This window comes from Pinus tabuliformis, chromosome 7 (assembly GCF_031772625.1).
Source record: "Pinus tabuliformis cultivar Carrire ecotype Pingquan chromosome 7, CPIR1, whole genome shotgun sequence".
In the NCBI taxonomy this organism is placed as follows: Eukaryota; Viridiplantae; Streptophyta; class Pinopsida; order Pinales; family Pinaceae; genus Pinus; species Pinus tabuliformis.
The window spans coordinates 762,962,565-762,977,208 of NC_142293.1; the positions used below are offsets into that span (position 1 = coordinate 762,962,565).

General features: G+C 35.7%; 1 protein-coding gene across 1 annotated transcript; it reads right to left on the reverse strand.

Annotated features, from left to right (window-relative positions):
* Window positions 1-3,363: 3,363 nt before the first annotated feature.
* LOC149249782 (serine carboxypeptidase-like) lies at window positions 3,364-12,736 on the reverse strand. The gene is made up of 10 exons (XM_089453472.1): window positions 12,689-12,736; window positions 12,556-12,606; window positions 9,626-9,742; window positions 9,167-9,250; window positions 8,908-8,967; window positions 8,751-8,813; window positions 6,673-6,807; window positions 6,273-6,531; window positions 5,976-6,109; window positions 3,364-3,384 (listed from the first exon to the last, which is right to left on the reverse strand). The coding sequence occupies exons 1-10, from the start codon at window positions 12,734-12,736 to the stop codon at window positions 3,364-3,366; spliced, it is 972 nt and encodes a 323-aa protein (XP_089309598.1).
* Between the last annotated feature and the right edge of the window lie 1,908 nt (window positions 12,737-14,644).

Consider the following 14,644-nt stretch of genomic DNA (forward strand, 5'->3'; position numbering starts at 1 on the left):
AAATGTTTTTCAAGGTTGCTCAGTGCTTGAATATCTAAGACTCGATCTGGTTTTGTTGCAGTGACTCTTCCAGTTGTAGCCTTGCTTGTCTTTGAAATCCGAAATGGCTAGCCTTAGAGGTGGATACCTTGTTATGCTATATTTGGTCTGATATAGAAAGTTTTGGAATTTACTTTTCTGTCTATAGCATTGTAAAATTTTTCTCCATTTGCTCGTCCTTGGGGTTGGGTTGCCTCTCAGAGTCTGGTCGTCGTCATGCATGGGTAAACTGCCATTTGTGGTTGATTCTTCATTTTCTTAGTACCAGTTCATGTTTTTTTTGTGGCTTAGAACTAGTTACTTGGTCAATTATTTTGAAGGGATGAAAACCCTCTTTGGTTCAGAATCAGATTGTAGACTTCATTACAGTCTCGGTATCTACTCATCTCTTTTGTGTATCCATATCTGATCAACTGTATGTGTCGTTGTCTTATATGGTTATTCTGTTTTGTATTTGACAGTAAACTTATGGCTTTTAACACTGTTCTCGAGCAATGCTATGAATAGAACATTGGCGAGGGTTTTGCATGAAAATTATACAGTTATTTGGAAATGTTTCCTTTCAGAATGTTATCAAGTTTTTCTTTAAGTATTTGTACAAAACAGTCATTGTAATTGTTTTCCCTTCAGAATGTTATCTAGTTCTGCGTTCGGTATTTGTATAGTTAATTTGTAAATGTTTCCTCAAGAATTTATCTGGTTCCGCTTTCGCTGTAAGGGGAAATTATTCTTCCAATTTCTCCATTTAACCCGTAATTTCTTTTATATATATATATATATATATGTAGTCTATGGTGTGATCAGTATGATGGTGTTTGAGTTTCCTTTTCCTATTCTTTTGTATGGGTTATAGACTCAGCTAGCCCATCAATCTGTATCTAGGTTTACCAAGCTCCAACATAATTCTCATGTTCTTGTTAGTTTAAATACAACGAACACCGAACTGTTACAATTCAATTTCCTAACATAGGTCTCTAATTCATACCCATTGAAGTGTATTTATGATCTACTGCTGAATATTACTGTTGAAAATATATATAGTATAAGTATAAATTTCACCTAAACAATTCAAACTGTATTTAACAAAATCATTATAATTTTTTTGGTTTAGTGTAGAATGCTATATGTTCCTGTACATTACTGTTTGTAGATACTCATTTCCAGATTCAACAATTTGAGTCAGCAATTAAAGGCTGTTCCAAAATAGTACTTACCTGTACCATATTAATGATTTAACTCAATTGTAGATGCTACTTGTAATACGTGCAGTATTTCGTTTCCTCCAACCTTAAAATTTGCTATCAGGTCCAAGTCTCCCCACAAGCTTGCTCACAAGACCACTGTCTTCTGCGAGTCTCTGCACTAAGTGTTGTTTCTATTTGATCATCACCAAACTTAGCTTTTTCACCGTGTGACTCTTTAGCACGGTTTTTCCCCATTCGCTTTTTCCTTGGAGCATTCACAACCAAGGGAGGTAGTTAAGGTTTAGACAATTGCCTTTCCTAAGTTCCTTGTTATGAGAAGTTACAAAGTTTGTTAATAATCAAATCATTTTCTTTCTTTAATAATTAACAACATTATTCACTCTAAACAAATAATAACAATAATATTCAGTTTGTTCTTTACTATGATAAAATAAAATATTTAAAATTTTTTTGGGGACATTACACTACAGAAATTCTGCAGAACAGAACAGTCATAGTCAAAAGAAGAACTCCAACAAATAGTGCTACACCCCTTCATGGCTTTGATAGATGTTCCTAGTAGAATTCCTAGCGTTGATAGATGTTCCCAGTAGAATTCCCAGACCACTTTTTTTGACGATGCTCATGTAATATTCCCTGATAAGCACCTCCTTGAGTGCATTGTTGAGGTATGGGGGAGGTTCCATAAGGCCCTTGAAGATGGGATGACACATGATGTTTCACATATCGGCTATGCTGTCGTCACTCATCATCAAACTTCCACGAATAATGACTTACAGTCCATCAAGCCAACGTAGCGCGTCATGCGGTCGCCATGGGTGGCGTCGTTGAACTGAAAGGCAAGCATGTTCCTCAAGAACACTTCAGTCTTCAATTTGGACACGGTGATCTGGGGTGATCTGGGGAAGATAGAGCATGCCCGAGTATTTGTCGAATTGGATCTTATGATTCGATTTATCCGAGAACGATTTGAATATAATGCCGCCCTTTTCCAACTCCCGAGTGTTGTATGAGTTCAAAATATCATGTTGGCCTTCAATAGATGGATGCCTGACGCAGAAAATCGTGAACACTGCTGCAACGACCACTTCGACGGCCTGTTCGAGGGAATGCTTCATTCTTTGAAATACAGCCACCCCTGACCCCTCCATTACTTCTATCTGCAGCAACGGCGAAAGGAATGCGTGTATGCAACCCAGCACATGCGGCTGGTCACTATCACTATTTGTTACGTCGAATTGATAGCTAAAAGGAGACAACACCGCATTGTACTTTCTTTTCCATAGCTGACTGAAGTCCCGTTGGCCTGTATTATTTATAGCTTCTCTCAATACAAACAACGGGATCTGATTCTCCAGCTTCAGAATGTCGCACTTTATAGAGACTTCAAGCCTCCTTAAACGTTTCATGTCTTCATATGATGATTCAGATGGACTGGATAAGAAACGTAACAGAAAGGATGAATCTATGGCCATCATGAGAGCAAAGTTCTCCAGGTACTCGCCATCCCTAGCAATTGGCCAGTCATAGAATTCCTCAATCTCTATCATTTTCTCGATTCTTTTGTCGCAATTCCAGTAGAACGTAGCCGCTGACTGGACTTTCTACCCCTCCACGATTGACATCTTCAGCTCGCGAACTTCGTAACTATCTCCCTCAGACGAAGTGGCTGCAACTTTTTTCTCCAGTTTGGAGTGGTGATACGGTCCCAGCGAGACGAAGTGTGGTATGTATGCCTCTGGTTTCGCATCCAAGAGAGCATTAGCTATGCGCAGAATCTTACCCACGTTTGCTAGAGATTTATTATTATCAATAATCTCTATAACTTGTTCCAGCCATTCCCTCCTGAACACTGGCGGTGCTTTCTCTTCTCCCATCGCTCAAACGAGCACTGAACAGCTAACACTACCTCTTTGTTCTCAGATTTCCGCCTGCATGCATCTGCACATATATTGCACTAAGGTGCAGGTATGTTCAGAACTGAATGGAATGTGCAATGAATATGTAATTGAAGCACATCGCCTTGCATCCTTTCCAAAAGTAAAGTGATCGAATTCAGCCCTTTCAGATGCTCTAGATTTTGTGTGAAGCTTTATATTCAATGGCTTAGTTTGCTCTTTCACTGGGGGCGCTTCTCAACCTGTAAATTTGCCAAAATGCACTTTATAATATAATTCAAATAAGAGACTTTGGATGGCATATTGAACTTTTGAAATAGGAATTCAGTCATTCAAAACTATCATCACCATGATACATAAACTGGCTTGCATAAATTTAAAACTTGCCTATGGTTCATCAGTTGTAAGGGGCAACCTTTGTGCACACTACTACATGTAGGGGGGTTTTAAGACAATATTTAAGACAATATTTGAGTCAATTGTCTTAACTTAAGACAAAAAGAAACTCAAATATTGTCTTAAATATTGTCTCTAAGCAGTGTCTCAAAATATAATGTCTCAAAAATTTGTCTCTATAAAGACAATATAGAACACATATTACTATTGTCTCTATACAGACAATTTGTTTTGTCTCTCTAGAGACAATTTCATTTGCGTCTCTTCAGAGACAATTACATTTTTGTCTTTTTAGAGACAATTCCATAATTCAAATTATTGTAGGCAATATAAAAAATTATTTAAAAAAAAATAAATGTCCATAATTCAAACTATTGTCTCTCTAGAGACAATATAAAAAATTATTTTAAAAAAAATAAATGTCCATGATTCAAACTATTGAGTTAAAGATGTTTCAAACGCATGAAAATATGAAAGCAAATTCAAACCGAGAAAAAATTTAAACTGAATGACTTGGGAGAAGATCAGTTATTTCCCATGGCACTTACTTTTCCTCTTGCTAGGGCGATTGTTAGGGCACTATATAACGCATGGATAGTTGCCAACGTAAAGATGAAGTAGTGGAGCTGGTTCATGCCACTGAGGGAGACCAGAGGATACTTACCCTTGAATCAAGAGGGAATGAATAATTATCAAACTATCATAAATATCTTGAATCATATAAAATGGACTAACACGATCTAAGTAACATCTAATAGCATTGGGAAATTCGAATTCACAACATAGAGTTTGGTGTCCACCTCAGAACAATGATCGATAGCAGGAGCCATTGATTATTCCTTTTGACATGGAAGCATACTATAAGCCATTCCTTTTGGTATACAAATCTTAGAAATGGGCTTCTCTTCAGTGGTCAGTAGAAACGAGATGAATCCCATAAGCATCAGTTTTGCAATCCAAAAAAGACCATTTAAAATGTATTATGTCAGCCAATGTCATGTGATGCAATCTCATTCTGAAATTCTGAGAGTTGCTAAAAGATAGACTTGCTACAACGATCTGAATACTTCTTATGAACAACTCTCAGCTTATTTCCTCCCGTATTTAGGTGAAAATCAACCATGAAATACGCACATTCCCTGGAACAATGCACATAAATGTTATTACGTCAATGTATAGAGTTAACAAAATGTGCGTACACCTCCAGGGGCTTAGTATGCACATTAGTATTAGATAAAGATTCAATTTAGACAGGGTGTTAGTAGTTGAGTTCCAACATATAGTTGATCAAGATACAATGTTCTGGTCGTAGCTGATCAACAATGCCTGCCTGTAATTGATGAAGAAATCTAAAATGTCTAGGAGTATGATTTCTTTAGAAGGGTAAAATCAGTAAAAGCATGATGCTTCAAAAATTTTAAGGCTTACATCAGGTCTGCTTTAGAGTAGCCTGTATGAAGGGTAAGTGTTTTGTTCCAACATGGATCCTTCCTCAAAGTGCATCGATCAATGTAGACAACAGCAGCAACAAGCATTGATGGATTGTAGATAGTCCATGCACTTTATGGACATATCTTTCCATGCCAAGCACTTAATGTCCAAGAGGCTTATAAAGGGATAAGAGGCAAAAAGAGGAAACAGGCATATTCAATAATAAAATAATAGAACGAACGAGAAGTGAAACACAGCCAAACCACATAGCCTGCAATTCAAATATAAATAGACAATACTGGCATCCGTTGTATGATTGCAAACAACGTGAATGTTTTCATGTCATTGTCAATAAAATTGAATGTAGGCTAAGAGCATCATGCTTTGAATTCCCCGAGACTCTAACCAAATATTTTTGTTGAATTTACAATTTCTTTCATCCAATTTACAATTTCTTTCATCCATTAGGACATCAGAACATGCTGGAATAAGAACACAGGACATACTATTCATGTTCTTGAATATAACTTTAACACCATGTATAATCATAATTCCACAAGGCTTGGTAAGCAATAAGAAGCACTATTTCTATACAGTTAAAAAGTGGCCATCAAAAGGTTTGACACAAGTTAGCAAGACGGATGGTCCAAATGCACAATTATTTTGCCAAATTAGAAAATACACATCTTTGGGGATGCACACTACTGCAAATCTAGAAATATTTACATTAATCTAGGTGAAGAGAGAAATTCTCCTAGTTAAGTAGATAACTAACTCTCAAAATTCTTCTATGGCATCTCCATCATTGTCTTTAAAATTTGATAATTGTCGTCAGTAATACTTCCTTGTTTCTAGTGTTTTAACATCTCCAAGGCTGCTTTTGGCTGATCCATTGGGACCATATGACCTGCATCATGAACCTGGTGCAGCAAAATAGAAGATTCCATAAGGAAGAAATTATCTACTTGTACAACGAAATCAAAGATGATCATTGAGTGCCTTTTACCTTGAAAAAACTGAGTGGTCCATAATTGGTTATTAAACCTGCTTCCTTATCGTCTACAAGGAAGGATTTTGTAGGTGCCTTCTTTAAATTCTCACTTCCAGACCAATCCATGGAATTCACCCATCTTGAATTGCCTGAAAGACACATAATTTGAACAATTAACTTTTCAATTTTGAAGATTAGACTGAGAAGCCTGAAAAACACAACTGCAAATACGTTAATAACAGACTTAACACCTAAATCATAAAGTCATTCTCCAAAAAAAAACAATATGTTATATGTATACAGTATCATTACCCAACCAATTGCAAATGAGATCATATTCTCCTGCATAAACTAGCAACTTAACACCATCCTCCAAGAGTGTTGGAATGCCAACTTCCATATTCCGCATCCAGTCAGTAAGCATAGCTTCATAAACCAAGGGGCTACAGGAGACAAATTTTCGGCTGCCAACCCCTAGGGAATCCCTAACGGAACCCTGGTTTAAGTAGTTCTCCATATTTGAAAAATCATAACATAGGCCGCCATTGCACTCCTTCCGAATATCATAGTACTGTAAAATATAAAACAAAATAATGAAAACTAATATCGTAAGATATATAAAACAACGATGACAAACTACATTTTAAGATACAAAATGCTGATAAAATAAACATAATGTCTGGCTGTCCAATATTTAGAATTTAAGTCTTACATTGATATTCCTAGCTAATGCCATAATGGAATTGAAAATTGAGGTGCACACCAAGTATGATGCAAAGCATGTGACAGTCCCTTCGGTACCTGACAAGTTATCACACCTGCTATAATCAGAACCTACATTAAGAACCTTCGATAAAGGATCCAGAATAACATCAGCCGTAACCAGTTACTTAAAACACTTCACAAATGGTAACTAAGGATCATAAGGCAAACAACATTTAGCCATCAAGCTTCTTGCAATTTAAAACATAGTAACAAGATTTCAATATGAACACATACAAATCTAGTTCAGTATACAAAGTATACATCTCATAAATATGAAAATATGCATTTTGTTCCAAATTTTAATAGGATTTCAGCCCCATGAAAAAATATTCCTTGAAATTTGATGACTAGTTTATATTTATAGGTGTCTATTTTTGAGATTTTTGGGCTATTTTTTATGGATTAAAGGTCTACAAGTATCAAATACATGAGATATATTATCAAAAACGATAAAAAGTGGACCATACTGCAAAATGTTTGTAAAAACACATAATAAACAAGAATGAACTAATTAGAGGAGGGAAAAGCATCACCTATGCACAATATTTTGAGATCTAGATAAGCCTTCACTACTGTTATGGAAAACGCTTGTACAAACAACTTAAAAAATACATTGAATATTTCAAAAACCATATCAACAAACAAGCTTTCCATAGCGGATAAGTGTTCAAAGCCCTTAACACAAATTTTATGGATTGTACTTGCTCATTATGTACTGAAGCAAACACAGTTCAACCAAGAAGAATGCTAGATTTTCCATCTGAATAATAGATAGTACGACTTATCAGTACTGTTACACTAAAATTTGTCACCATGACTATTTGCAGTTAGTATGGCTCCATCAACTGTCATACTATCCTCCTTGGCAAGTCTTATACCTCTGCTCTTCATGTCAAACTCCAAGAAAGAGAGAAAGTCCTTAAAAAGTCAAATAACTTTGGGTACACAGTTTCTCTTAGCCTTACCTGCGTGTACGCACCCCAAGTTCACAATACCTGCGTACTTGTACGCTCTGTCTGTAAAAGGGTGGGTGCGTACTCCTGTAAAGGTCAAAAGGCGCAAGTTTCACTTCAAAAAAGTTACTTGTGGTCATTTCTAGAGCATTCTAGAAGCTTGTTTGACGTGTATTGAGCGCCTCCAGATGGTTCATGTATCCCTATGAAAGAGGAACTTATCCCATCAAGAGGGGAGCTATCCCATTCAAAGAGGGGCTTATCCCATTGATGGTGGACCTGATTAACTTCCTCTAAAGCACTATAAATACAGGCATTGGGCCAGAGGGAGGGGGAGGTTGAAAGCTGAATATTCCTAAGGGTAGATGTTGCTGGAATTAGGACTCCCTTGTAGAGCTTGAGAGGAGAGATTCCTATCCTTTCCTAGCCTTATTTGGAAGTGGGTGAGCTGATCAAAGTAAAGGAAAACTCTTGCTGGACCCTAGGAGGGACCTGCACAACACCAAGGCTCAGGTTGTAATGGTTTCTTTTGTTTCCACTTAATACAAATGAACTCATTTTTCTCAACAGATTGTTATTCATGATTTGTTTCATATACTCCTTGGTCTATATGATGAATATGTATTATTTTATAAGTTTATCAGGTGCTATGTAATCTTTTGGCTTGTTAGTGAATGCAGGTTTCGAAGAGAAGGAGGAGCTCATCCGGATCGGCGAGGCTGGACTACTACAAAGCGTTGGACTAAAGATATGTTATAAACACCTGTTTACTTGTATTCTAAATGCATATTTAGAGAAAGGTAGGGTTTACTTGTTTTGTTTGTCACTAGAAAGCCTTAGCTTCTAGGGAGGTCAGTTTTGTCCACAAAATTGACTCTTTCCGCATGACAAGTACAACAGGGTATTATTAGGAATACAATAAAGAAAAGTAATTTAAAACATGAATGCTAGATTTTATGAGGCATTTTCAAAAGTAGATTTGATCAATGCCACACAGGCTGCTTTCAACAATATAAAAAGTGGTGTCATTCAAAACTTTACCACTTTGTTGGAATCATCTGCCTTTAGAAACCTGAGGAGGAATACATATGGCCGAGTGGGCACTGTAAGCTTGAAGTTCAATTGCTTTAAGCTCCTACAAAGAGTTATTATCAATTGATCAGTCAATATAAATGTTTGGAGACTATGTTGAAATCAATGACAAAGAATTATCAGTTAGAGATAATTACCATGGTCACTATCTGTTCTAACATGCATTCATTTGGGAAGATGCGGATGAAGTCATTGACCTGTAGCCAAGTATAAACCAGTTCTTATCAATATTGTGTTACCTATTATAATATAATTTTTGTGATGATTCCAGCATAAAGCGTAATCTTCTGTAGGAGTAGATATTGCTATTGTATGTACTTTTATACAGCCAACAAAGTGTTCTTTTAATTAGATATATACACATCCTTTCTTACAGATGTCAGCAAGTCATCATACCTGTGGAGGACAGACTTCTTCATATTTGCTAGCTATAAACATTGCAGCGATAGCAAGTAATGGAAAATTCTTCCTTGCAATACTCTAAATAGAAATGTATCTGTCAATGATGTTCACAGTGAGATACAACGTCTCTGGCATTAATTCCAATTCCAAATGCACCTGAAAATTTTAAGATTTTGATGTCAGGCCTAAGAGATAAACCATATAAATCTCTTTTAGATCTAAGTTTGACAGCAAATGGAACTTGGAACTAGCATAGGAACAAAGTTGTACCTCCACCAACCAATCAATCACAACTGCCCTCATCTTTGCGTTGATTTTAACCTGGTTTCTCATATAATCTGGAGGTACGCAACTCACATCCTAGGCATACATGAAGGCCAAATTTTAGTTAAGGAAAATAAAAATTTACCTTCACCCTAACAAGAAACTGCAATCATTGATAGAGAAACATACCTTAATTGTCCTGTAGAATTTGTATATATCTTCAACATATTCAACAACTACCAATTGGTTTTCAATGTTTCCATCATCAATGCTAGGAAGCACCTGATGGGAATCCCTGAATGCATCCTGAAATACATTCATCAAGATTATTAATCATTTTCAGCCAACTTACATCATAAATAAACACAACACTAACTTGAGGCTATCAAGATAACTAATCATTTTCATCCAACTTACAACATGACTAAAGACAAAGCTATCTTAAGGTTATAAAACTTGCTAGTAATTCAGAGTGGACATGGATACTCTTTGGTTTGTGTATATTTGTTGAACAAGAACAAGAAAAGTATAGGAGAGTGACACAGACCTCACTTTGAGATGTTAGCATTGCAGTCTTTGGTTTGTGTATATTTGTTGAAAAAGAACAAGAAAAGTATAAGAGAGTGACACAGACCTCACTTTGAGATGTTAGCATTGCAATCAATGATGGTGCAGTGTGTTTCTTGGCTTTCAGTTAGCTAGGTCTTTCTAATCCCCCTTCTTGTGCACTTGAGTCGATGTTATCACTAATACAAATGACAACGTCATTGCTGGTGGTGCAACTGTCATCGTTGGGTAAGTTGGAAAGGCATAAAAAAGCAACATAGCCATGACATGGATCTGAATACTTCTCATGAACATATCTCAACTCATTTCTTCCTGCACTTAAGTGGAAGTCAACCATGAAGTTTGCACATTCCCTGGAACAAGTAAATCAAATGTTATTCCTTAACAACGCACAGGGTTAACTAAATGTGCACACACCCCAGACAGTTTGATGTGCACATTTGTCAATCTTTCCCATATGTAGAATTATATACAATTTCAGACAGGTTGCCAGTAAATTAGTGTTGTAGCAGGTCCACTAGGTTTTGGATATATAATCTACAGATTGCGTAATTCATGGAAATTCCTAAGATATTTAGGAGTAAGTATCCTTTGGAAGGTTAAACTCATTAAAAGCATGGTGCCTTGAGAACTAGAAGACTTACTTGAGATCTTCTTTTGAGTAGCCTGTGTGATAAAGCTGTGGTAGCTGAATAGATGCGGTGGATCTAGATTGGGGCACTCTACATATTTTAACCCCTTCTCTATTGACATTACAAGTTTATACTTGTGTGATTTTCCTCACCCGTCCAATGTTATTGGCCACAATATTCTTGGCATGATTTATGTCTTCCTTTGAGTGCTACATGTCCAGAATAGTGGAAATTGAGGCACCTCTTAACCAATATTACAGGCCTGTATCTTTTGAGACCTAATGATTCAACACCAGAAACTATTCCATAGTAAACCTACTTTCACAATCCTCGATCCAAAACTGGTGTGATTTACACATGAATTGGAGTTTAGCTACAATGTGCTCAAAGCAGTTTCTTTTTGGCATCATATTTATCCAGATTCTAATCTATCACCAGGAAATTCGTCCAAATTGTTGACTATCAACCAAAGAATCAACAATGTGAATCAAAACAATCAGGAGATTGTCGTGGAGTTAGCTTCCTCAATAGTAATAGCACCATAATCTTTTCTTCATGAAAGGTGTGAGTAAGCTTCCGCAAATAATAATGCAGCGTCTATGAATGCAAGAATGCTCGCATTCAAGGTTTAGAATCTGAAGCTAGATAAGGTTACATATTAACATGAACAATAGCAGGTAAAGGATATGCCATTGTTTTTCCAGAGCCTGTATCAACAATACTAAACAAATTTCATTCTTTGAAAGCCATGGGTTGCAAATACTGTTCCATTGTAAGGATATCAACACCCACAACACATGTGTCGTTCATTGTTTGCTTTATCTCTTTATCAGATTCTTCAAGACCCAACATTATGGAAGATTTGGTCACCATTTCTTCCTTGAATCCCTTCACATGCTTCAATATAAGTAAGCTCTGGTCATACCCTCATCAACATATCTACATTGATGAATTTGAGCAACAATGGCCCTCCAACCTTATGGTTGTCAACATCTTGATGTCGGATTAGCTAAACACTTGCACACCTTTTAGGATCACGATGAATAAGCTGGGCTATTTCTGGTTGACCACATGGATTTACAACTTCCTGTCCTCCTTGTGTTGTAACAGCTGTAAGTTGAAACCACAAGCTGTTAGCGGAGGGGAGTACTGGTTGTAAGTGGTTTTTATGAAGGGGCCTCTATTGTTTACCATGTAGTGTTGTTTACTAAATACTAATCAGTATAGATAGGTGTCCATGAGGTATGTATAATAATTTTCTTTTAAAGGATCCATCATAAGGTGTAGTAGGGTTGAATTTATGGGTTTATATTTTAAGAAATACCCTAGTATTTAGAAACCTTAATCTTAAGTATTTGTTCCCTATGATTTGATTTCTAGGGCATGGGATAAACTCTAGAATGACATAAAAGGAAAAGAGTATGATCTAAGGTTTGAATTTAAGAAACCCTAAAAAGGCCTCTTGATTACATAAAAACCCTAGAAAAGTAACTTGACATCATGTTTTGGAATAATATATTGCTTGGGTTACTTGTTAAAATAGTATTGTATTTCCAAGAAGAAAAAAATGGATGGGGTGATCCATTTGAAGGCATGATGTAGCTCTTCGTAACACCTCATAAATCATGGAGTCGTTGTGCAAAAAATTTATTAAATATATGCCCTAGATTTCTCAACAAATAACATAATCAAACTCACACAAATAAATGGTTGAATCTTACATTTTGCATAACATTAGATGTATATGGGGGCATTAATGATCCCTGCATGCCAACATTGGTTGTATTGAGGGGCATAAATGAATCCTGCATGCCAACAAAATGCACGCTTAGTAAAAACACAAATATTAATAAATATATATAGTGAAATAAGTTAACTAAATGCACAAAAATATTGATCAAGTTTTACCACTATCATTACCTTAGATGTATTATAAGGTGTTATAGGGGTTGGAATGACTTTAACGATTGCCTGCATTCCACAAACATAAATTAGATAATACAATAAGGAATATAAGATAATTGAACATATAAAAGACAATATTCAAGCTTACCTCATGCATCATCATAGCAGCGTCCTGCCCTCGTGCATTTGTTAACATTTCCATAAAAGTAGTGAATATCATTGAATCCCCCATAGTAGCATCAGTAACACCCATGGGTACATTCTTAAGAAAACACATAATAACATAAAAATAAGAAAACCTTGATCAAAAAACCGATAAGAAAATAGAATCGGTAACACCAAATATATATGTCTTTCAAGTAAAACCTTAAACATTCAAATTACTTGATGTTCATTACAATTAAAAACTCAATACTTAACTTGTAAAGAAAAATTATATTTCAGTGAATCCTTATAACCATCTTAAAGTAAATATAGTGATCGAAAAATGTCATCCTCACAAGTAAAACATTAAACATTCAAACTACTTAATGTTCATTACAATTAAAAACTCATATGTCTAACTTGTAAAGAAAAATTATATTGTAGTGAATCCTTAAAACTATATTAAAGTATACATAGTGATCATAAAATGTCATTCTCGGATGAAATCTCCTCATGTAATGGCATATATACCCCATCATTAATAGACCCTAAATCCACAAATAAATTAATACCATCATTTTCATAGTCTTCATCACCTTCAACTACAGGTAAATTAAAATCAATGAATTCATCATCTTCATGGATTTGATGCCCATGTGGTTGCTCATGTCCTTCAAAAACTTCAATAAACTCGTCTTGGTCTTCATCTTGGTGATATGCATCATTGACAATAAATTCTTCATCATCTCCATCTTGGCCATCTATGTCTTCAGGGGGAACTTCTGCATCTTCAAGTAAATCATGGTCCTCTACATCTTGAACAAATGTTACTCTTTGTCCTCTTGGATCATAATCAATCACAAATGACCAACCAGGTTGTTCTAAATTTGGAATGAGAAAATTTTGGTCACATTGACTTGGAAACACATAAGGTTCAGAAGTGGCTTCAAACCTAGATGTATTGATCATGTGGAATCCATTATCATGGAGCAAGATAGTTTTTTCTTCTCCCACTTCAATAAGCTTGTACCATTCAACACGAAAAATAACTTTCTTGAAAGACATAAAATCAAGCTCAATAATGTCCTCCAACACTCCATAGTAGCGAAGTATTCTTGTGATTGATTGTCTATCATTTTCACGTGAACGACATTCCACCTCAAATGATGCTGAAACTCCACAATCATAAGTTTTTCTCTTTTCATCAACTTTTCTGATGCGAAAATGATGACCAAAATTCCACATTCTTTTGTAATATCTTACCTAAATTCATATAAATATCAACTAATTAGATTCAAGGATATGAAATCTAACAAAAAATTTATTAAATATATGCAATATATTAATATATATCACCTCCCCATTTATAGATCCTTTAATGAAATTCAATTGTTGTTGTGTTACTCTATTATTCCCTTTTGTTGCCTCATGTTCAATATTGGCCTTTAGCCAATTCCACGAGCATCTCTCTGGCCACTTTCTTTTATGGCTTGCAGGCAATCCTCGAGTAGTGTTTTGACCATGTCTATTATATATATTGGCCCATGCATTTTCATCTTCTAATTTCTTTTTTTCAGCGTACTTCTCCATCCATTCCAACATAAAGTCAGAATTGTATGCAACATACAAATGTAATGCCTCCCACTCCTTCGCATCTACAATGAATTTTTTTTTCGTTCAATGAATTAATAATTATTTAAAGCCATGTAATATAAAACTTAAGATACAAATAACTCCTAACATTTTTTTATACCTTTTATCCTATTTGAAGTCCCTTCTCCGTCTAATTTTTCTCCTTCAAATGATTGAGATTGGTTATAATTCCATAATCGTGAAGCTTCAAGATGCAATTGAGGTAAGTACTCACTCAAATGAACCATGGCCTGGAAAACCATGTACCCCTCAACTATGGACCCTTCTGGTCGAGCCTTTTGCCTCACAAATTGTTTCAAGACCTTCA